This window comes from Octopus bimaculoides, chromosome 2 (genome assembly GCF_046866305.1).
Source record: "Octopus bimaculoides isolate indiv1 chromosome 2, ASM4686630v1, whole genome shotgun sequence".
In the NCBI taxonomy this organism is placed as follows: domain Eukaryota; kingdom Metazoa; phylum Mollusca; class Cephalopoda; order Octopoda; family Octopodidae; genus Octopus; species Octopus bimaculoides.
The window spans coordinates 34,578,830-34,605,407 of NC_142929.1; the positions used below are offsets into that span (position 1 = coordinate 34,578,830).

A 26,578-nucleotide genomic window follows, 5' to 3' on the forward strand; every position below is an offset into this window, starting at 1 on the left:
GGATGGTGCTTTTTACGTGCCACCAGCACGGGAGCCAGTTAGGGGGCATTGGTATCGACTACATTTTGATGAATCTTTTTACGTGCCACCGGAACGGGGAGCCAATCAAGTGGCACTAGCATCAGACACAGCTTAGATGGAACAGTGTTTCCAGCATAATTATTCTTTCAGTCACTACAAAAGATGAAACAAAGCATCACGTCCTCAATGCATATGTAGTCTGATAACATATATAAATTTATTCCGTGAAAAATGTAGTGTTAGTAGGAGTCTATCAGGACTTTGTTCTCAGCCCCTTCTTCTTTATTATAGTTCTCCAGGCTACAGTGGAGAAGTTGATGACCATCTGCCCCAGGAAGCTCATGTGTGTCATCAATCTAGTTCTGATAGCCAAATCAGTCAAAGAATTAAATGATAAATTCCAAATATAGAAGCAATGCCAAAAATGAAGATGTCTAAAAATTAACCAAACAAATACAAAAGCCTTAGTAAGAAAGAATACAGAATTCTATCATTTTGGCAGCACCAGTGTGAGATATGTAGAAAAGGAGTTGATAGAAATTCTATATTCGTTTACGCTGTGTATACTGTGTGGGAGTGGAGGCGCAATGGCCCAGTGGTTAGGGCAGCGGACTTGCGGTCGTAGGATCGCAGTTTTGATTCCCAGATCGGGTGTTGTGAGTGTTTATTGAGTGAAAACACCTAAAGCTACACGAGGCTCCAGCAGGGGATAGTGGCGAACCCTGCTGTACTCTTTCACCACAACTTTCTCTCACTCTTACTTCCTGTTTCTGTTGTGCCTGTAATTCAAAGGGTCAGCCTTGTCACACTGTGTCACGCTGAATATCCCCGAGAACCACGTTAAGGGTACACGTGTCTGTGGAGTGCTCAGCCACTTGCAAGTTAATTTCACGAGCAGGCTGTTCCGTTGGTCGGATCAACTGGAACCCTCGACGTCGTAAGCGACGGAGTGCCAACAACTGTGTGGGAATAAGAGGTATATTGTATATAAGCAGGAAGGCCAAAATGAAAAACTTGTTTGTAGGAGATGCACTGGAGTAGGTAGCAAAAAGAGCACACATTAAATAAATCATTTCAAATTTCCCATAAGTAATTGACGTTTTCTGTTATCTAGGTGATTCAATTAGCTCAACGGAAATAATTGTCAGTGGTAAGGTACTATACTCAAAGATGTCAAACTATAGTAACGTAGAGTTACTTATTAAAATGAAAACAACATTGTATCTGACACAACTCCTCTACATCATAGTACAAGACTGACGGTCTGATATTAATTACTAGTGTGCTGATATAGGACGAGTTTTTGACAGATAAATACATGGAATGGTGCCCATGAGATGTGTCTAGCACAGCCTTGTTTACATTTTAAAAAATGACCTCTTTGCTACTAATGTATGACAGTATGGGTGTGAGGTAAGTGAACTGATCCTCATTTTGAATTGTTTAAAAGGTCCTCTGGACTAACTGTGAAATTTATGTCCAAAGTGAATCTTCCTCCTTTTTTTGTGTGTGTATATGTTTGGATATTTCAGGACATTTCTGTTTCAGGAATTAAGTGATGCTTTATCTTTATATCTCAGTAGTATTTCAAAAAGTGTGAAGATGGTGAAATTGGCCTATACTTTTTGTCTTTGGCCATGTTTTTGTTCATTAGCTTAGGATTACAGTTTGAGATAAAATAGATTTTCTATGATAAATATCTTTATCAAGAAATCTTTGCAACAGTATAATATTTATTTAGAACAATCTTAAGAAATTTGTCAGGATCATTGACAGCATTTCTTTGGATTTCTCCTTTTCCCTCTACAACTTCTCATTTCTCTGATATGTTTTGTGAAGAACAAGCTTTAACACTGTAAATCTGATCAAAAAAAGTTTGTTAATTAAAGACAGAGCAGTATTGTTTCTATAAGATCTTTTCCTGTATTTCTAAAACCATATCAGAGTATTTTGTTCATATTTAGGATTAAGTGATGCAGTGATTTTGTATTTAAAAACTATTTTAGATTTAATTTTGTGTTATCAAAAGGTTTCCTTTCTTAGTGATGTTTTACATTATTGATGAGGGTTTTAAATTGAGTTTCAGCTGGTACTTCTGTCATCTAGAACTGTTGTAGCATTATCAATAATTATATATTTGTTTCAAACAACTGAGATATGTAGCACATTGCTGTACTTAGGAAGACCTACACACCATAACAGAATTGAGATTCTAAAACCAAAGTGCCATGTAAAAAGAATTAGTGTGGGTACTGGTGCCACGTAAAAAGCACCCAGTACACTCTGTAAAGTAGTTGTCATTAGGAAGGACATCCAGCTGTAGAAGCCAAGCTGAAACAGACTATAGAACCTGGTGTGGTTCCTAGTCATGCCAGATGATTTTAATTTGTTAAGAATGATTTTATCTCTCTGGGGGCCATGTTTCATTTTTTACTCTTTGATGCAATGGGTTGGAACATTATTAAGTCAGGTATTAGTGCTTTGTCTCCAAATAACATCCAGGCCACTTCAATATCAATTAAAGTTTTCAAAAAGAATGAGCTCAACACCTCAGTTTAAGCTCCATCACATTCCAGTTTCATTTTTCTCAGATTCATACAACCAAATTGTAAAGCAATTGAAAGAAGGTGATGAGAAACCACTGCAGTATCTTTCCTAAGAAAAATAATGAATCTTCAGAATATCTGCTTAAATATAAAAAATATTTTAACTTTTCTCAAAGTTATCACACATTCTCCTATTCAGTTGTAGGGGCTTTTTAATCTAACAGATTACAAAGTAACTAATGATAGTTTGACTTACAGAACACTGACTTATAATTAATGCAATAAAATCCAGGAATGTCTTCGTCATCCACTAAGAATTGAATCATAAATAGTTTATTCTTGATTCTTCAAACAAGGTTCATTTTTTTTTCTCTTGCTTCCCACTAACAATACTTAACGAAAAAATTCTTCTATACTTACAACAGGTTAACTAAACATTATAGGAAACAAATATTTATAATTAGGACATAAAGAAAAATAAATGAGGCTTGTAAGTCCTGTGCGCAGTATTTGAAGAAACTGTCATACTTAGAGAAAATAATATTTTGCAAAGGAAAAAAAAGTAAGCCCTGTGAGCAGTATTTGAAGAAAGTGTCATAGAGAAAATGTATTAAAATACATTTAATTATGTAAGGTAGACAACTGAAACCAAATTCAATTAAAGGGAGGCAACTACTTTAAACTGTGGTCCGTTGCTCTGCACTAGTTACCTTTTGTACGTTCTTAAATAGATAAAAAGCAGGAAAACAAAATAAAAACAAAAAAATTTCCTCAATAAATACGCAACACACAGACGGAAACAAACAATAACAAAAGTCAGTCAAATTCCAATATTTCAGGAAAAGGTGAACTTTAACATAAGTTGGAATTTCACCGTATTTACCTGGACTTCTCAAATTTTGTTTTGCATCTTGCACTTCAAACAAAAAATCAATGATCTTTCAACGTCGCCTCCCATCATACTCGGGGCGGAGATAAAGAATACGTACACCACCCGTTTTCGGCGTAAGGAAAACCTTAACCCTAACTCTAACGCTAAATACCGGGTGTACGTATTCTTTACTTTCGCCCCTTCAAGACAGCCATCACCATTAATTTTTTTCCTCTCATGTTATAGTACTCCATATCCTGGGAAAAGAAAAGAAAAAGAAACATCTGCTCCACCGCTTCAGAATCACTGTTACTCTTTAGGATTTTCTCCGTTTTCGCCCAGATTTTTCAATACCACGCACTTCCAAATGAATTGATGTGAGAGCTTTTTCTACAAAATAATAATAATGATAAAATAACGAATTTGAAATCCATAAATTTCCAGTGTCTCCCCCATTCTCGCATTTTTATAGTAAAAACACAAAAATACCCCAAAAACACATTTCGTACCTACCTTTCCTTCATCCCACCATACATTTTACAGTTAGTATGAAATTTTTATAGTATTCCGAACTCTGAAACACTTGTAATTTGCATTAAAAAAATAATTAAAAAAATCAATGTTTAAAAAAAAAATTATTCCTAATTTTTTACTCTTCTACTCGCATTCTCCCTTCGTCGTGCCTTTGGAACAACAATCACCACTTAAATGGTGTTTTTTTTTCCTTCATGATTTTCTTAATTCCACCTCCTCTCACTATTAAATAAAAAAATTAAATACCATGAGTTGATGTGTGAAAAACAAAATTAGAATTTTGAAAGAAGTATTATTAAAATGATAACTTCAGTTGTTTTAAAATGTAGAAAAGAATATTGTTTAATTGAAGAAAAGTTTAATGGGGCCAACAATATCACGTTTTCTCCTCTCGTTCAGAGTTCAAATTCCGCCGAGGTCAACTTAGCCTTTCATCCCGCTGAAGGTCAATAAAATAAGTGTAGCACAAAAGCCCCATAGTGAAAGTGGACAAAACTCCCACGATTATATTTTTCGATTATTTTTTCGTTTTTTCACCTTTTACTTGTTTCAGTCATTAGACTGCAGCCATGCTGGGGCACCGCTTTGAAGAATTTTTAGTTGAACGTATCGACCCCCAGAACTTTTTTTCCTTTTTACTTGTTGCATTTATTAGACTGCGGCCATGCTGGGGCACCACCCTGAAGTACTTTTAGTCGAATGTATCGACGCGAGAATTAACATTTTTTTTTACTTGTTGCAGCTATTAAACTGCGGCCATGCTGGGGCACCACCGTGAAGAATTGGTAATTTTTCAGATTAACATTGATGTAAATGCTTTCCCTTTTGTTAGAATTCAGACAATATGTACATTGAGTCTTGTGTTGTGTTCTGTTATTCTATTATTAATCTTAAGGTTGATTTATTTTCATTTTCAAACTTTAAAATTTTTCTTAAAACGAGGAAAATAATTGAAACACACGGAACATACCATTGTGAGGGACATTGATGTTTTGACACCGTTTTTCGATTGAATATATTATGCTTACTTAAAAATTGGAATTTTGGAAAATAATTTTTCTTTTACAATCGCGATTTCCGTTTTTGTTTACGCGAAATTATAAAAAATAAAAACTTGTAAGATTTAGCTGTTATTTCTAGCATGTCGATAGACCTTCTAGGCTTAAATTCATGCGCTGGTTGAAAATCACCTTGTAGTGAAACCTCGGGCATTCAATCATAAATGATAACGAAGCTGCTAACATCTAGCCTTCGGCTGCCTTGGACCCTTCTGTCCACCATTCTGATTGGTTCTCATTTGCGCGGCAATTGTCCCCATGTTCTGCTTGCTAAGGGTGGATTACGTCCAATCGTGGCCTTCAGATAAAGTCACGTGAGAGAGAGTTTTCCACACCAATATCAACACACTCGGTTTTATATCGACACTGTTTGAGTGGATTGTTTCCACCACGAGCAACAGTCAGAACTAACTAGCGAGAATATTCCGTATCAGGTAAACGGTCACAGCATTCGACGCTCAACACACATATTGTGATACTACAGCTCTGCTACTTGGCCACAACCTCCTGCGTATGAACATTCTATCTCCTTGTGTAACTCTAATACGAACTGGTATTTCTCTATCTCAGTGTTTGAGACTTGTAGTCTGTGTTACAGACACTCTATGTTCTGTGTTCCTCTCATTCACACGCACACTTTTACTCTCACATATTGTACACACACTATTGCTTATACGACTGTTCGTTACTTCACATTGTTGTATACATTCTCTTGAACACGAAGGCCTGACTTATCTACTGTATTATTTATATATGTCGCATGCACGCACACAGACACAAGCAGTTTAACTATGTTAATAAACTTACTCTCTATATGGGTTGTCTGTCCTAAGTTCTTTTACTGGCACCATGGCTCGTATCTCTCACGACGAGCCTTCTATCTTATATATCTTATTTTGTGTTCGACCGTGCGACATGGTAAAAAGGAGCCTTTTCCGTCTACGTCGCCATCTCCTTTGGTTCGCACGGTCGAATTATTACAAACTGGTGACACCAATATCAACACACTCGGTTTTATATCGACACTGTTGCTCGTGGTGGAAACAATCCACTCAAACAGTGTCGATATAAAACCGAGTGTGTTGATATTGGTGTGTACCTGGTGGTGGGGTTGCTGGCGCACGACATTGTGGTAGATAGTAGATTGGTGGTGAAATGGCTGTAGCTATGTTCTGTATGTGTGGTCAGCGACCAGACCTGTGAGAGATCTGGAATCGAAGACGACTACCGTCGTTGGATCGGGCTTATTATAGCTGAAATAGGATTCACCGGAAACCCAGAAAAACTCTCTCTCACGTGGCCTTATCTGAAGGCCACGATTGGACGTAATCCACCCTTAGCAAGCAGAACATGGGGACAATTGCCGCGCAAATAAGAACCAATCAGAAGGGTCCAAGGCAGCCGAAGGTTAGATGTTAGCAGCTTCGTTATCATTTATGATTGAATGCCCGAGAGAGAGGTTTCACTACAACCTAAAAATATTCTGGGGTCGATACAATCGACTAAAAATTCCATATGTTGGTGTCCCAGCATGGCTGCAGTCTGATGACTACAACAAATAAAAAGAAGTAAAATGATTTATATCACAGAAGTGGCTTTGATCAAACTTTAAAAAAATTCTGGGTTCCATACAGCCATCTAAAAACTCTTCAAGGTGGTGCCCCAGCATGGCCGGCCGCAATCTAACTGCAACAAGTAAAAAAAAAAAAAATTCTGGGGTAGATACATTCAACTAAAAATTCCCAAAACGAAAGTATAACCGAAAAATATAACCGTGGGGCTTTTGTCCAAAGGGTTAAGTACTAGTTGAGCAAAATTTGAAACAAATATTTCTTGTATGGGAGATGAAAGAAATACTATGTAAATTCAGTTTTATAGGAATTATGCTAACACAAATAAGATAAGTATTAGTATATTCTTGTTCTAATTTAATTTGTGTGTCGTATAGAAAAAAGATTTTACAGAGTGGCAAAAGTTTTTAAAAAACTCGAAAAATAAGGAAAATGAAACAAAAGCAAAAAATTTCATGTTAATCAGGAAAAGTACGATTTTGTTTAATGAGTATAACAAGCGTTTCAGAGTGTGGAATAGATAAGACACTTGCCCAAGGTGCCATGCAGTGGGACTGAGCCCGAAACCATGTAGTTCAACCACTCAAAGTATTTCAAATTCTCACCAGATTATTTTCAAAAAATGTAGTTCTGATGAAGTTCTGTATGCTAAGGACAAAAATCGCATTCAATTTTTTATTTCTAGAAATTAATAAGGAAGTTAGAATTTTCAGCTTATAAAACTACATTTTTTGGAAGAAATTTAACAAGATTCCATTTTAGTGATGGTTGCTGTTCCAAAGCATTGATAAGATGTGTATGTGTGTGAGGGGACACCTTTAAATTACATGAATTAATTTTTTTGTTGTTCTGCAAATGTGGATTACATGTTTCAAAAAATGGAATACTATAACACACAAAGAAAAAAAACATTGTGATTGCTTTTGTGAAGGAATGAGGAGGGGGAGGATTAAAAAATCATGGATTTCAAGCATTTTAATTTTTAGAAAAAGCTTCCCACCACATCTTTTTGAAGTGCGTAGTGATTCGAAAAATCCCAGCCAAAACGGTTAAAATTCAACTTATGTGAAACAGCTATTCCGAAAGTTTGCTCAGAAAGGGTTTACGTTTGAAGCTAATGAGGTCAGGTAACTTCATAAATGTTTTGAATTTAATTTCCATTTTCACAAATAGGTAACTGTAAAATATCAATTAATTTTGTCTTTTTACATTCAAACGTTGATCGTTGTTGGCCAACATGTTTTTAGGTTCAGTATTTCGTAGACTAGAAACGAAGTTATTTGTTGCAACAATATTTGAATCAACCTATGTTGTATGTAAATGTTAGAAAGGTGTCTGGAAAAAAGTTACTGAAAAAAAGCCACATTTTATTTAAATACTACAAGCAATTCAAGTAATAAAACAAAATAATTTAAATCACTTATTAACTGACTACGTGACTTATACACAATTTATATGTGAAAAAACGAAACTTCTCAATTTCTTTAGTAAAACAAGACAATGAAACAAAAACTTTCAAGTCAGTTATTTATTGACATTACATGACGTGTTTACAGATTGTTAACACCTTACATAGTATCGTGGCGTTACTTGTATATTCATTTTTGCTTTTAATGTTGATGACTAAGGCGAATATTCCACCCAACGCCACTAAGAAACTCTGTCACAGTCTTGTTCTGTCAAGTAACACACAAATCATGAAGGCGTTCTTTTTATTTTTTTCCTGTGACTTTTTTGTAACGATTCGTAAGCAATAAGAGGTTCCCAGCAGCTACTATTCATTAGAACAGAACCTCCAAGTAATTAATAAACCAAAACTCCTTGGCAATCTTTAAGCAGTGGTCTGCTTGCTATTTTGTAAACTCTATTAAACAATTTAATCAGTATAGTCTCTTAGGAACTGCAGGTGCCATATTTATACAAATAATCCCAAAATTTTGCGGGGTAAGGGACTAGTCGATTACATGAACTCCAGTGTTTCATTGGTACTTAATTTATCGACCCCGAAAGGATGAAAGGCAAAGTCAACCTCGGCGGAATTTGAACTCAGAATGTGAAGATAGACGAAATACTGCTAAGCATTTTGCTCGATGTGCTAATCATACTGTCAGCTTGCCGCCTTAATATTTATACAAATAACAACGAATTTATTACTTACAGTGCTCAGAAAAGGGTAAAAGAAGTAACAGAAAGCAGCAGTAAGTCAAGTCAAGAATGACTGCAATGAAAGCTAGAATGCTTGGGATGCACAGAATAAAAATGAAATCAGAAACTGAGCACTAAAAGAGCCATAAATAGGAAAGGGTGTACAGGCAAGACAGAAGTAGTGTTAGTAAATTTCAGGAAGCATGGAATTTCTAAAGAATGCAGTATCTGGACAAATAACAACTGACGTGGGTATTTTATTCCATGCTTCAACAATTTTGAATGTACAGACTGTCCTCATTTAACGACCAAGTTACGTTCCAACAGCCCCGTCGTTAAGCAAATTCGTCGTTTAACGAATATTCATAGGGTACGTATTTCTTTTATAGGTATAGTGTACTGTACGTACATACAAAAACAGAATACCGTACCGTATAAAGTATATGCAGTACAGGGCCAAGAATCACTAACATAAATTGTTGAAAAATGAATAAGTAACAGCAAAATTATCACAAGGAGAACCTTAAAAGGTTAGGATATGGATACTGTATTATTGTAGCTCAGACATCGTAAGTATGTTTGTGATTCCAGGCCTAATAAACTTTTCTCAGGATTATATAGAAAAGGTGAAAAGGTTTAAAGGAAACTCAAACATAATAACTTTGTTTTACTTTGGATAAAGATTACAAAAGCAACTCATTCTTGACATCAAAATGCTTGAAAAATCCCGTCAGTGTTGTTTGCTTTGTTATCTTCTTTTTTTCGTAATAAATTTCTCGATAACATCGGAAAAGTTCAGTTGTCTGCCTTTCCACCTTGGAAAATCGCTCAAACTTTGCATCCATCGCCTCAAGTTCTAGCATAGCAGTAGTCTGTAATGATTTTCATTTTCGTGTCAAGGTCAATAGCTCTCCGTTGTTTCTTGGCGCTTCCTGCTTCAGGTGAAGATGTATTCTTCCTCTTTGGAGACATCTTGTAGTATGGGGTGCAAGAGATAATGGAAAAAAGAGACGAAATAGTAATATAGGTACAGAGAGCGTCACTGTGTTGCCTGGCTGACCACAGACGGGAGAGTGAGAGAGCGAGCGTGTCGGAGGGTGAGGCTGGGTACTCGGGATGTTCTGCCGTCACGACGGCAGTTCTTGCACAGCGCACTATACGACAGTCAAAGTTTTTGTCTGTAAAAAACACAAAACAAAGCTTTGTTGTGCAGTTGATAAGTCTACTTTATAACCACATGGTTTCAAGTTTGATTTTACTGCATCCCCTTTCGGCAAGTTCATTGAAGGTTGACCAATACCATCAACATCATCATCATCATCATCATTCTATGTCTGTCAGTTTTTCCATGTTGGATGGGTCTTCCTCAGAAGAATGTCTTTACACCTGCTTTAATTCTTTGTCATTTCCTTTGTGAGGAGATTATCTTTCATTCGTTCTTCCCATGTCTTTTGGTCTTTCTCTCTTGTGGGATCCTTCCACTTGGGTGGTTTGGTAATTTTACACAACCGTCATGCCCCATACACATCACATGTCCATACTGGTTCAGTCTTGTTTCTTGCACACTACATCTGATTCCTTTTATACCCACTTTTTCTCTTAGCTCATTTGTACTATTAGGCTATTGTAGAAGACACTTGCCTAAGGTGCCACTCTGTAGGATTGAACCTGAAACCTCATGGTGAATTTCCTTGCCACACATTCATGGCTGCACCTGTTTATGTAAAGCAGTTTTAGTTGCTTTTTGTTTTGCTTAGTAATACAAATTTAGCTTTCTGTTTGTACTTTTGCCACAACATATATATTGATATTAAAACTATACTGGTTAGATTCTAAGGATCTTTGTGGTTTTCGTCACTGTTTACAATTTTGTTCCAATTGTTTTCAATCGATTATGTTTTGTATACTAATTATGAAAATGAAATTCATTTTCCCTATAAATCCACAATTAAAAAGTTAGCCTTTAAAATTTGCAAAATTTGGGTATTGTAGCCAATCAGAAGTGAATAATTTACATATCATTGTGGCGAAAATTTCTGTTTCCATAGTAACCAAAGCAAAGAAGCACCATGTGTTGCATAGTTGATTGCGAAGAACTGTATCCATAGTAACCAAAGATACTGCACATGTGCACAAGGAGGAGATACGAGAAAGATATTTTTTAAAAATAAAATCCTAGTTTAATGTTTTGACATGCCGATGCCCACCCTCTGCCCTGATGATGGAAGAGGCAGTGAATGTGCTGTTTTCTGATTGACTGAAAATTCTGAAAATTATCTAAGTTTGAATACCTGTAACATTTTTGCAAAATTTTTCTTGAATAAATGAATAACAAATTCTGATTCAGCATCAAAAATTACATCTATATGATACATCAAAACATTTTTTTAAAGATAGTTGTAATCAATGACAAAAACCATAGAGATCCGGTTTTAAAACAACCTAATGTTTAGATTTGTTTTACAACACAAAAATGTGCAAACTAAATAAAAAGAAAGACTGCCTCACAATAGATGTCTTCTCAATATGCTACTGTAATACTGAAGGAAACTGAGCAACAGATCAATGTTGAAAACCTCGTAGTGTAAACATGCTAAAAAAAAAAAAAGTTAGAAAAGTGCTGAAGGGATGCAAAACTTGTATTATCAATAACATACTTGAATCATTGTTGTAGGTTATTGCATTTGTTAAGCAGTTTTGGAAGTTGAGTCTTGGTCACATTTGAAACGATTTCTTACTTCAGTGAAGCAAAGTGTATTCATGATGATTTTGATGTTATCTCCATTCACTTAAAGAGCATTTTGCAAAGAGAGTTCTTCAAGTGGTATCATTTTGAGCCATGCTGCACTCTTTTCCCCAGGTAATACCCATATTGGTCAAATCTTTCTGCACAGATATTTACCTCATCTTCACTGTCCTGCCTCTCTCCTTCCTCCTTCAACTGTCCATGTGATGGCTCTCCTGGCTGTCTCTACAATGGTAAGTGCCATACATGGCCTAGCAGTTTCCTTTGTATGGCTGTGTTGGTGTCTTGCTGTTTACATGGACCAGCTCTTCTCATGATTTCATCATGCCAGGTGATCTTCAGGATATTTCTTAGGCATTGACTGAATAAGATTTGCAACAGCAATATTTGTTACATTTCATGGTGATTAACATGGTGACTTGCTTGTACAAGTATTGGTACCACCTCCACAACCAACTGTGGTATTTGTACTCTGAAACACTCGCATCAAGGAAATATAACATCTTTTCCTATGAAATTTTTCTATTCCTTTACAATGTTGGCTTATTGACCACCATAAATACTTTTCTGATTTTCTATTGATGTAGCAACAGTGAAATTTTTCGTTTTCATTTGCAAAATCTCTCACTCTCTATTTTTAATGTTTTCATTTCAAGTTTTAATTTGCTATTTGCAAACAACTATGATAAATTACTGAAAGAAATATTTAGTAAGTTCACAAATTTAAATATATGCAGTATAAGATAGTTTTTAATGAGCTTTCGTTTATACAATCTTTTCATGTCATGTTTATTTCATTCATTGTTTGCAATGTTCTATCTCTCTCTCTCTCTCTCCCTCTTTCTCTCTCACACACGCAAGTCAGTCACACATGCACACGTGTGTTTTTGTATGTACGTTTGTGTACATTTATGTATGTGTGTGTGCCTGAGAAAGTGATGTCTAAATGGCACTCACTCTCTCTCTCTCTCTCACATGCTTTTCATGACTGAAAACAAAGAACATCACTTGTATGACAGTGATGTTCATTTAAAACTATCACATGCTGTCAACATAAAGTTATACATAAACAAATACATATACACATACAATGTGTGTGTGTATGTGTGTATAGAAAGGGCTTCTTTCAGTTTCTCTATCCACTCAGAAGGCTTTCGTTATTCCAGGGCTATAGTGGAAGACACTTGCTCAAGATGCTACACAGTGGGATTGAACCCCAGACCACATGGCTGGGAAATAAATTCCTTAACTGCAGAGCCATGCCTGTGCCTAAATATATGTTAGAGAAGGTGAGAGAGAGAGAGACAGAGAGAGCCATCTGGTTAAGTTCACTTCATAACTATATTGTTTCAGATTTCCTCCCACACTGCAACATCTTTGATAAATGGTCTTCTCTTGTAACTTTGAACTGACTAATACCATGTAAATGGAATTTGATAAATAGGGACTTTGAACCAATAATCTGAATTAATCAGAATTTTTCAACATAACACATATGTTGAACTCTACTGCAACTCATTCATACATTACTTTAGTTCCAAGCTCCTATAAAAATATTTTTGTATACTAATCCATCCACCCTCAATGGATGGTTTGTCTAGACCAATGCAACCCTTCCATGGCAAACATCCTGAATCAAGAATATCTGGCTTGGGTTTTAGCCATTATCAGTCTTTTACTAGCTGAAGTATCTCATCTGTGCATACCACATTTACAGATAACAGTAACAGTTTGCTAACTGAACTGGTTGACCTTGACTGTTGACTGTTTGTTGTCTGTTCATTTGTTTAGCATCTAATGATGTTCACCACCGATTCAAAAGATTTTATTTGTTGATATACTTCACATTCACCATGCTTCATCTTATGATTTCAGTGTATCTTGTCTCAGGTTGTTACTTGTTACAAGATTCTGACAAGTGCTACTACTCCAGCTCAGAGTAGACACTGGAACAATAGTGGCTTAGAGGCAGTTCCACACTCCTCAAAACCCTAGAACTTCTGAACCAGAGCCTCACTGCCAGATGCAGTTTAAAGTCATACCCAGGGTTAAATATACTAAAAAAACCCTTTAAATATTAACTTTTAAAAAAATGAAACAAACATAAATTCTTCTACATCAAAACAATTAAAATCTTAGGAAATTTGTAGGTCAAGACATTTACAAGATAATTAGAAACAGGAAGCTTACCACATTTATAAGTACTTGTTTAATTTATGTAATTGACCAACATTTTAGTGAAGATAAGCTATTAACATCAAGTTTATCTGATTTATAACTACACTTCTAGCTTATCAGTCTGTTTTGTGGCTGTTTTCAAGTGCAATATTTCTACATTTAAACATATTCTTTAGCATTAAAACTAAATGCTCTGAATTCAGTTTTAGTATAAGGATATTCTTGTATTCTGTTATCAATAATAGTATCATCAACTGCCACAAGGGGCAAAAGAGATATTCTAGAAAGAAGCATCAAATTAAGTGAGCAAGTTATGAAAGTAACAGAAAGAGTTATTGTAGTACAACTAACTATTTGTCTTTATTCCCTACTTGTTGTCATGAGTGTAAGGGGAGCAGAGTCCTCATACATGCTTTCTAGATGGTCCTATCAGAAACAATCATCATCAATTCATCTGACTGGATCTCCAAGTGAGATCGACCTTATGAAATCAGCCTTGAGAGAGATGAATATTAACCAACCATCTCACTCAAGGCCAACTATCAGGACACTTAGTACAAACTAATTAGGAAGAAAATACATTTAGATGAAATGTAGTACAAGTCTGTGCCAGGACAAGGTAGCACTGACACTCACTCACTAAAGAAGGCCTTAGCTAAGAGCAGAAGACCTTTGACAGGGTACCCCATTTGTTAACTGATGGTTATAAAGAAAATAAGTGTGGATAAATGATCTTTTGTTCTTTGAGATGAAACCAAATTTTAAGCTACATTTTACACAGTGTTTTCTAAACCTGCGAAAAATAAGTAGGGTGCAAATTTTGATTTTGCATCCGCAAAAGATTTTCCCAGGCCTATGCATGCTAACCATATACAGAAATGCTGTTAGCTAAGAGTTAGAAATGAGTTTAATAAAGAATTTATTGTACTGGTACATATCTATCAGCATTTGGGTTTCATTTCCTGCTCCACTCCCATTTATTATAATACCTCAGGCTACAACAAAGTGGTTTATAATCATTTCCATAGGAACTTATTCATGTTAACTAGCAGAGGCACCTAGTATTGCCCGGGAATGAAATGTATTGGAAGAAAAAAGCAAAATATGTTGTAGAGAAATTTTTTATTCTAAGTTCAATTTATTCTTCAATTGGGAAATCAATTCTAAATTCATAATACAAAAAAAAAAAATAATAACAATAAAGCATGAAAAATTTGATCATATGCACAGTGTTGTTCTGGAAGAAGTTTCGGTTCATGTTCATTCACAAATGCACCAAACCCTGTGATGTCATAACTTGTCTCTTTTGCTATGTCTCTTGAAGTTAAATCACTAATTTAATGGTTTGTTTTTGGCAGTCCAGAGCCAGACTCTTGCAAATTTTTGCCTCCCATGGCCAAAACTTGATCCTCAATTTGAATCAGTGCTTGGTTAAAAATTGTTTCAGAGAAATGAATATTGATATCTGGGTTTGCTTGTTGAACTACATACTTTAAGTCCTCAGCCATGTCCTCAAGATGTTTCATTCAAAACTGTAGGGGGACTGCCAAGCTGACACATGTTCAATATAATTGCAAAAAGGTTACGGAATTTCCTTGGAGAATCTGATACTACAGTCAATGCAAGGTTTCAATGCTCATCATTTTCTAAAAAAACCTTGTTGTTAGCATACTTGCCTATAAGTTTCAATCACATGACCATTTACCCTCCTCATATCTTGGAATGGTTTGGGATCACATGCTTCATGCAAAAAGAGCCGTAAATAGTAGCATTCTACTTGGCTTGCAGGGGACATTGTAAACTCTTGCAAGAGCGTTAGCCTGTTTCCTCTTGTGCTATTTATTGTTTCTCCAGGTGTAATACTTGGGTAATTGCAGGTAAAGGAGTTTTCTTGCATCTTCATCTACTTGACACAACTTAAAAAAGGCAGTAAGGGTAGTTTCTTTATATATATATATATATATATATAGACAAGAATATATATATAGAATATAAAGAATAGTCTGGGCAAAGTTCAGAGAGCTCTTACCTCTGCTGGTGACAAGGGGCCTTTCACTCAGAGTAAAAGGCAGACTGTATGGCAGTGAAACATGGGTCGTGACTGCTGAGGACATGCGTAGGCTCGCAAGGAATGAAGCCAGTATCCCCCAATGGATGTGTAATGTCAGTGTGCATACTAGACAGAGTGTAAGTACCTTGAGAGAAAAGTTGAACTTAAGAAGCATCAGTTGTGGTGTGCAAGAGAGACGATTGCGCTGTTATGGTCATGTAGCGAGAATGGGATAGCTGTGTGAAAAAGTGCTACACCCTAGCAGTTGAGGGAACCTGTGGAAGAGGTAGGCCCAGGAAGACCTGGGATGAGGTGGTGAGGCACGACCTTTGAACATTGGGCCTCACCGAGGCGACGACTTGTGACTGAGACCTTTGGAAATATGCTGTGCGTGAGAAGACCCGGCAAGCCAAGTGAGACCTAAATCCAAGGCCTCTGCCAGGGGTGTAGCCAGCTCACTTATGCGTACCTCCCTTCATTGGACACTAAACTCCGCTTGCGAAGACCTGTTGAGGCAAGTGAAATCGAAATCGAACTAAATTCGATGACTGGCACCCATGCCAACGTCGTCTCCCCTCATTGGACACGAAACTCGGCTTGTGAAGACCTGTTGGGGCAAGCGAAAGGGAAATCGTGATAGCACCTGTGCCCAGCGTCGATTTCCTGGCACTTGTGCCAGTGGCACGTGTAAAGACATTCGAGTGGGATCATTGCCAGTGCCGCCGGACTGGCTCCTGTGCAGGTGGCACGTAGAATACACCATTTTGAGCATGGCCGTTGCCAGTACTGCCTGACTACATCTGAATACTTGTGAGGTATAAAAATCCCTTACCTAAAAACAGGTGAGGGTTGGCAACAGGAAGAGCACCTGGTTGTAATAACTGCCTCAAATAGCTCTCCGTCCAACCCATGCAAGCATGGAAAAACAGACATTAAAAAAAATGAACAATTTATATGTAATAAGGATGGTGAATAAAAGAAAACAAAGCATGACATACAATGTAATGTCCTTTATTAAGTTAGATTTTCTTTTTGGTTTTTAACATCAACTAAAGAAGTTGAATGAAAAGAAAGAAAAAAGAAACAGTTCAACAAATTACAAATACAAAATATAATTAGTATTTTTTTAATTATTATTATTTGGTAACTGATTCTGTATTTAAAAATTTTTTTTTACTCTCAGAAAAATAATGAAATCAAATTTTCTTTTCTTTTTGTTCATTTCATTTTTTTTTTTCTTCTTAATATTAAAAAGACAAAAATTGGGGAAATGCATGTATCACTATGAACATTATTCACGGGACAGTTAAGAACCAACAGAAGTTTAGGTGTGTTTGTGAGTGTGTTTATATATATATATATATATATATATATATATACATATATTTGTATACATACATGTAATATATATATATGCACACACACACACAAATTTATAAATATATATGTATACATACATGTAAAATATATATATAAATTTATATATATATTTGTATATATATATACATGTAAATTTATATATATATATATATATATATATAAATGTATTTTTATTTATATATATATATATAAATATATATATATATATATATATATATATATATATATATATATATAAATGTATATATATACATTTTTATTTATATATATATATATATATATATATATAAATGTATATATATACATTTATATATATATATATATATATATATATATAAATGTATATATATACATTTATATATATATATATAAATTTACATGTATATATATATACAAATATATATATAAATTTATATATATATTTGTATATATATATACATGTAAATTTATATATATATATAAATGTATATATATATATATAAATATATATATATATATATATATATATATAAATGTATATATATATATATATAAATATATATATATATATATAAATGTATATATATATATATATAAATGTATATATATATATATATATATACATATATATATATATATATAAATGTATATATATATATATATATATATATATATATATAAATGTATATATATATATATATATATATATATATATATATATATAAATGTATATATATATATATATATATATATATATATAAATGTATATATATATATATATAAATGTATATATATATATATATAAATGTATATATATATATATATATATATAAATGTATATATATATATATATATAAAATGTATATATAAAATCATATACATACATATAAATTTGTAAATATATACTTATAAATTTGTATATATATACTTTTAAATGTATACACATATACTTATAAACTTATAAGTATATACTTATAAATTTATAAGAATATACATATAAATTTATAAGTATATACATATAAATATATATATATATATATATAAATGTATATATATACATATATATAAAATGTATATATAAAATCATATACATACATATAAATTTGTAAATATATACTTATAAATTTGTATATATATACTTTTAAATGTATACACATATACTTATAAACTTATAAGTATATACTTGTAAATTTATAAGAATATACATATAAATTTATAAGTATATACATATAAATATATAATATTTGAAATTTACATGTATAAAGAAAATGTAAATTTGGTCTATTTAAACAAGAAAGCAGACTTTCCAAGTTCAGGCTTTTGTTGTTGCCATTAAAGAGAAAGAAAAACCAAAACTTTATGCTAATTTTAAAAGTAAAAAAAGATTAATCAGTTTTAAACTGTATCAAATCTCTCATATTTTTTATTGTAAAGTAAGGGAAAATTAAATAACATGAAAAAAAAAATCACTAAAGAAAGAAATATATAAAAGATAAAATTAAAAATTTAGAAAAAAAATGAAATAAGATAAAATGTTGACAGTGCACAACTGCTGCAGTTATTGTGACATTTACCAATAACAACTATTTATTTCTTACAAAGCCACAAAGCCACAGAGGAGGAAAAATATGAAGTTGTGACATTAATGCCTTTCCCAAGGGCATTAACAACGTATGTTGAGTAAAGTGGCTAAGACTCGGAATTGAAACTGTCACAGATTCAACTTGCCAAGGGCATGCCTTTCTTTACTCTACGATGATTGCCACTAGTAACTGTAATTTATAGATAGACTTGGTTATACTTCACTTAAGCATTATAATTATCTTTTATTTTTAATGTTATGTTAGAGTTAGAAAACATTGTTTCGAAACATATATGTTGATATTTTCAAATATCATAAATATCTTTTTTCATAGATTAAATGCATGCAATGACTGACAGCTTTGTTTGAGAATCACAGAAGCTAAGCGAAAAACAGACAGAGTGAGTAGATAGATAATTTTTGAAGAAGTTCAACAGAAAACGTAATCTAAAATAACTCAATATGCAAAATTGTTTTCTTGTTTTTTTTTTCTTGTTTGTTTTGTTTTTCCCCCTCAATAAAAACATTATAGAATAGATAAAAATAGAATTGAAAATTCATGTCTTTCATCTGTGGAGCTTTTCAAATTTTTTTCTTGTCATTTTTTTGTCTTTTTCTATCAAAAAAAAAAAAACCCCCCCAAATCTGTTCACACAATTATACCATCTGTATTAGTTTCCCTAATTCCAGCGACTCCCTTTTTTTTTGTTTTTCTTTTTTGTTCCTTGTTTTTCACTGCTGAGGTTCCAACCAAGCTTTGCAGTCACACTGTATTCTCAAAACAGATCCCTTATCATAACAATTTTTCTCACAAGTTTCCAACACATAGACTTACAAAATACATCTCAGCAGTGTACATATACATCAGCAAGTTATGTAAATACATTTAAAAGTGGACCTTAAGTTCATCATGATAATAATAATGGTTTCAAATTTTTGGCACAAGGCCAGAAAATGTAGGGGAAGGGGAAGTCAGTTACACTGACCCCAGAGCTCCGCTGGTACTGATTTTATCAACCCCAAAAGGTTGAAAGGCAAAGTCAACCTCAGCAGGACTTGAACTCAGAATGTAAAAAGCTGGAAGAAATGCTTCTAAACATTTTGTCTAGCATAATAATGATTCTGCCAACCCGCCTCTTAATAATAGTAACAATAATAACGATAATAATAATAGTCCTTTCTACTATAGGCACAAGGCCTCAAATTTGGGGAAGGGGGATAGTAGATTACATCGACCCTAGTACTCAACTGGTACTTATTTCATTGACCCCGAAAGGATGAAAAGCAAAGTCAACCTTGGCGGAATTTGAACTCAGAATATGACGACGGATGAAATACTACTAAGCATTCCGCTTGGTGTGCTAATGATTCTGCCAGCTCACTGCCTTAAATGATGATAATAGTAGTAACAATAATAATAATGATAATAATAATAATAATAATAATAATAATAATAATTGTTTAAAGGGGAAAGAAATGTAAGATGTTGTGACATTCATGCATTTCCCAAGTGTTGTAAATAGTGGCATACACAAATAAGGCAGGCTCTAATTGGGAATTAAGAAACCAGCTTTGACAAACACTGGCCCTAAAAATTTATGGCCACAACATGGCACCTGCCATAATAAAAATAATTACAATGATAAAGTTGATAAAAATCTGCACATTCAGTTTGTTTCTTAGAAAATTAAGAAATGGTCCTAAATTCATGTTTTCATTCTCCTTTTGTTATCTTGCTTTGCTATCTTGCTATCTTTCATTCCAGTTTTTCCCCTTTACACTACCTACTAGATTTGTCTTTTTAATGATACAAGACTACTTACTAAGTATAATAATTGTTTCTCTATGGGTTATATATATATATATATATATATATATATATATATATATATATATATATATATATATATACATATATATATATATGTAGGTTTCTAGAATGTAGCAATGTATGTGTGTGTGTGTTGTGAATGTACATGAGAGAGAAAGAGAGACCATTGGAAGATTATAATAGTTTTTAAAATTCCAAGATCGCAACTTAAAATTACCAGGAGAGAAAAGAAAAGCTAATGTTTCAAAAATGAACTTAGATCATAAAATAATCAAAAACAAATATTATTTACAAGTGAAATTGTTTAAAATACCAATTTAAATGTCAAACTATTAAAAAGTACCAAATTTAGAAAGAAAAATAATACGAAATCATATGCACATAAGTAGTGCATACTTGTAAATATATATTCTTGTGGTGCAACAATACATTTGTGCTGTTCAAGAAAATGCTCATGTTTACACTGCAATTTTTGCTTTTGTTGTTGTATTTACATACCTAAGTTACAGAAAAATTCCTAACTTTGGCCATAAAAATTCTCAAAAAAAAAAAAGACTTTCTTTACAATGTTGGAGGTCTATTTTACAAAGAAGGGGACATTGTAATAATATGATATTGGCCTTAGTATATAAACTGGTACATATATTTTTGGAGGAATGAAAGGCAGAAAGTTGACTAAGTTGACTCCGGCAGGATTTGAACACAGAACAGTGAGATACTGAAGCAACCAGTCCGGCATTCTTCTGTATTGGCCATCTCCACAGCCCTCAAAATAATAATAATAATAATAATAATAATAATAATAATAATAAGGTATTGTTAAGACAAAAATAAAAACAAAAAAACCCAGCTGCAAAGCAGGCCTTCTTTCTGTTTTCAGTTTCAAAAAAAAAAAAAGAAAAATATTTAAAAACATAAAACAGAGAAGAGAGAGTAAAAAAGAGAGGAATGGAGTTAAAATTATTTCCCCAAGCCAAAAAGAAATAAAAATGAGAATTATAACGAAAAAGAAAAAAAAAATGCAGTTCTCTGTTTGTATGGAACCTGATATTGTTGTTTAAATTAGTTTATGCAACAGGCCTGTTGTTGGTGTTGTTTGTTTTTATTTGTAGGTGCATACTTCAAGTTTTCTTTTTGTTTGTTTTTTTACCCCCCCCCCCCCATTGAAAAAAAATCTTATCTTTGCACTTCAATCCAAAGCATGGTGAGCAATCACAGCTGCCCAGTTGCAATATTTTTTCAAGTACATGAACATTCTGGAAAAGAAAGAAGAAATGAAAAAATAAAAATAAATAAATATTATAATGATATCTAACTTTTGCATACAACTATAAAATTGTAAGTTAGAGGGTATAGTAAGTTTGCTTGATCTGCTTCCAGAATATGACCAGGAATCAATAAAAGGATAAAGGAGTTTAAGTACAGGCATGGCTGTGCTGTTAAGAAGTCCACTTTCCAAACATGCTTCAGATTTTATATGCGTGTGTGTGTGTATACACACACACTCACACACATATATATGTTCTGGAGAAATAGTATAAGTAATAACCTGATCAACAATGGGTATTACTGCTAGTATATATATATATATATATATATACCCCATATTCTATACCCCACATTGGTTCTGCAGGAATATAAATAAAACATAAAAAACAGACAGTGTTGGAACTCTTTTAAACAAAATAATATATTCCTCTATACACAATCATACAAAAAAACCACCTTTTTTGTATTTATTTTTACTCGCATATATATATATATATACATACACACATCGACCCACCCATCTATATTTATCTAAGTGTGTGTGTATATATATCATCATCATCATCGTTTAACGTCTGCTTTCCATGCTAGCATGGGTTGGACGATTTGACTGAGGACTGGTGAAACCAGATGGCTACATCAGGCTCCAATCTGATTTGGCAGAGTTTCTACATATATATATATATATATATATATATACACATATACACACACATATATATATATACACACAGACTCCCATATATATTTATATCTATATCTATATGTTTGTGGGCATATATGTATATGTATATCTCCTTGCCCTGACATTGTGCAATGGTTGTAAAGTTGGCATCACTGTCACACAAATGGTGTTACTTGTTTCCAATGTTTCAGGGAAACATGTCAGGCCATGGGGGAAAATATCACCTTGCTTGGTAACAAGTGAGAGCTGGGTTAGCAACAGGAAGAGCATCTGACTAGAAAATCTGCCTCAATGAATTCAGTCTGTTCTATGCAAACATGGAAAAGTGAACGTTTAAACAATGATGATGATGTGAGATTTTAATCACATCTTTATAACAACAATCACAACCATCTTTTCTTTATTAGCTACAAGAGTTTGAAGAGATACAGAAAATGTGAAATGTTCATTGTGAGTTTACATAGAAAACTTAGTGGTATGACAGACAAGTTATACAACAGTAAAGGAAGTGGGTGAAAGACGTTACATAATACATATACGTGTGTATGTATATATATATATATATATATAAGAGGATAAATTAAGATTTTAAAAGTACAAATATTAGCACAGAAATAAAATGGTATGATAAAATACACAATAATTAAAACAAGACATAATTAAAAGGGAATAAAACATGAAAGATTACTGTCTAGGTCAGGTTAGGAGACTCCATGTCTCCGCCTCTTAGCCAATCTCAGTATTGTTTTCTCATGTATCAAAAAGTACCAGTTAACATTTTTTTTTAGTTGGTTCTGGTTGACAAATACCTACATCTTCAGGCTAAGATTCCTTTAATTCATTATAGTGTCTTACTATTATTATTGAGTGAGAGAGCAGCACATTCTATCAAAGTAACACTGGGCTACAAATATACGAAGCCCAATATGCCCATCGTGACTACCCATCTGATAAAGGTACACTAGGCACATGCATCACAACTATACGTGTGTGACATGGTGATTTCATATCAAGATAACAGCATGTGACCTTCCAGGTGGGGCCCAGTTAGAATTTTCTTCAGGTTGAGTAGCCCATCCTGCTCAAAAGGTCTCTGAATAAGGGTTGTTTAAGGATGTTGAATGAAACACCCATGTTTCTAGAGGTGAATTATTCAAACACCAAAAAATTCCTCTCAACACATGGTTATGATGCTCCTCCACTACTTCTGCTTGTGATCAAGGATGCATATATCACCAGCCACCAAGGGACTTGCTCATCTAGTTAAGGTCAAACAACTGACAAGCAAATCTGCGGTATTGAGCAGAATATTTGCTGTAGCCCATCTTTATACCAAGACAAAACAATGTACATGATAACACTTTCAATCAGTTAAGATCAGAAGCCATGAGAGCCACTACCTAGTATTACATCAGGGCATTTATTATAATTATAATTATTATTATTGAATGTTGCTGTGAGCAGATGTGCCTTTACCTCACTCCAAGAGCTTTGAAGTTTTACCAAGCCCAAATAGAAGAAAAATATTCCTTTTTAGATAATTAACAGGGAACTTTCTGGAATGTATTGGATGTCTACTTTCATACCAGGGGAAACATAAGCTCTATCATTTTTGATATAATTTAATTATTACTTTTTGTTGTTGTCTTGTTTACATTTCAAGTTCTCACCAGAAAAATGCACCCTGAAAGAAGTGTACATGAACATAACTATGTTGAGAACAAAATATATAAGTAATAATGGTTTCAAATTTTGGCATGAGGCCAGCAATTTTGGGAGCAGGGTAAGTTGATTGAATTGATCTCCATATTCAGCGGGTACTTATTTTACCAACTCTGAAAGGACGAAAGGCAAAGTCGACCTCAGTGCAATTTGAACACAGAACTTAAAGATGGACAAAATGCCACTAAACTCCAGGGTTAACATCTGAATGAAATTATGTATAGGCACAGGCAGGCTGTGTGGTAAGAAGCTTGCTTCCCATCCACATAGTTCTGGGTTCAGTCCCAATGCGTGACATCTTGGGCAAGTGTCTTCTACTATAGCCTCAGGCCAAACAAAGCCTTGTGAGTGAATTTGATAGATGGAACCTGAAAGAAGCTTGTCATATGTATACATGTATATGTATCTATGTGTGTGTCTTTGTGTCTGTGTTTGTCTGCTCCCACTGCTTTGACAACTGGTGTTGGTGCGTTTATGTCCTCGTAAGTTAGCAGCTCGGCAAAAAGAGACTGACAGAACAAGTACTAGGCTCAAAAAAAAAGAAGTCCTGGGGCCAATTTATTTGACTAAAACCCTTCAAAGTGGTGCCTCAGCATGGCTGCAGTCAAATGACTGAAACAAGTTTAAGAAGAATAAAAGAATATATATAAGGTGCAGTGAATAAATTGTCTAAATTACGCAAAAATGAAAATAACACTAACATCTAATTTTAACAGGTATTCTTAACAAAATTACATAAAAATATCTTGAAATACTAAAGAGTAAATTTATGCAATAAAATATGCCCTCAGACAACTTCGGAATCTCCTGCAACTCTTCTGGACAGTCTCTTTGTTTAAGTTGGTCAATGCTGCCATAATCCTTGCCTTCAGTTCATCTTTGGTGTTACAAGGAATTTTGTTGGCCTCTCACTCAACTGTGCCCTGCACATAATAATCAAGGGTATTGTGGTCACAGAAATTGTCTGACAGCCATGACTGGGTTCTCCTGCTTGTGTAGCATGGTGCAGAGTCCTGTTGCCAGACATAGGGTCTTCCAGCAGCCACCCTCTTCACCCAGGGCAGCATTACCTCCCCCAGGCACTTGACGTAGGCCTCCGTGTTGAGTCAGGCTGTATGAGAAGATGAATGGAGGTATAATGTTGCCATCACTAGTCATCAATCCAGACACCATGATGTTGACTGGATGTTGGAGTTTTATTACTCTCAGTACATGTTTTGGGGACACAGCAAGCCAACAGTTGTTCTGTGTGTTCACCATCTGATCTTAGCAGAAATTTTTCTCATCTGTGAAAAACCAAAGCATGTTCCATCAGAGGGGATGCTTGAGTGTGTTCTAAAGCTTCGTAGCACGGTCTTTCCTCTTGTCCTTGATGGCTTGAGATAAAAATTGTCCCTTTCTTATCTTGTATGAGGAATACCGAATGTCTTCATCCACTACCTGTCTAAGAAACTCAGACACTCCTATGTTCCTGGCGATGGACCTAATTGACCTGGAGGGATCATTGTCAATCATGGCTTAGATCTCACCAACAAATTCAGGAGTTCTTTTCTTATCAGAACAATCAGTGAATTTTCCAAACTGCCATACCTTTGTAATCACCATTAGACCCATCCAACTCTTTCTGAATCCTGTGCACTGTCCTCAGATTGACACCCAAACACTCTGAAATGTTGATATTGGAGCCTCCAGCATGAATGCCAAGCAGTACAGCATGTCATTTCTAAATTTCTGGCAGAGTGAATTGTGTCGTGGTGCTCTTTTTCTCACAGACGGTGTCCAACTGTCCCTACTATACTGTGTAGTTAACAAAATCAAAAACAAACAATGCACATGCATGAAATTAAAATTATAAAATGGCAACGATTGTATATATATATATGTATATATATATATATATATATATATATATATATATATATATATATATATACACACATATATATATATCATCATCATCGTCATAATTTTTGTTGTATTTATAGGTGGGTATGAATGAAACCATGCAATAATGATATTAATAATAACAGTTTCTAATTTAGGTACGAGACCACTAATTTTAAGGGAATGGAGTTAGTCTATAACATTGATATCAGTACATCACTGGTATTTTATTTCATTGAATATAAAGAGTTAAGAGGCCCCCAGCAAAATATGAACTCAGATTGTCAAGTGCTGCAATAAATACCACAAGACATTTTGTTTGACATGCTAACAACAATAATAATAAAAATTATAATACTAATTTCTAAAATAATTGCAAGGAGCAGGCTACATGTGTTTATCAATAACTTTGTGATTCTGATATAAAGAAACTGATATAAACAGTAGCTCACTATATAACACCAATAACATTAATAGTGATGTTTTCCACTTAGGCCAAAGGCCAACTCTAATTGTTAGCAATAAT

General features: G+C 33.9%; 1 protein-coding gene across 1 annotated transcript in view; it reads right to left on the bottom strand.

The window, feature by feature from the left end:
- Positions 1 to 19,336: 19,336 nt before the first annotated feature.
- LOC106879526 (BCL2/adenovirus E1B 19 kDa protein-interacting protein 3-like) overlaps positions 19,337 to 26,578 on the bottom strand; it is an 84,516-nt gene continuing 77,274 nt past the window's right edge. The window contains exon 6 of the mRNA XM_052976195.2: positions 19,337 to 21,748. Within this exon, the coding sequence (XP_052832155.1) occupies positions 21,682 to 21,748 (67 nt within the window). The 3' untranslated portion in view covers positions 19,337 to 21,681. The remainder of the gene's footprint in view (positions 21,749 to 26,578) is intronic.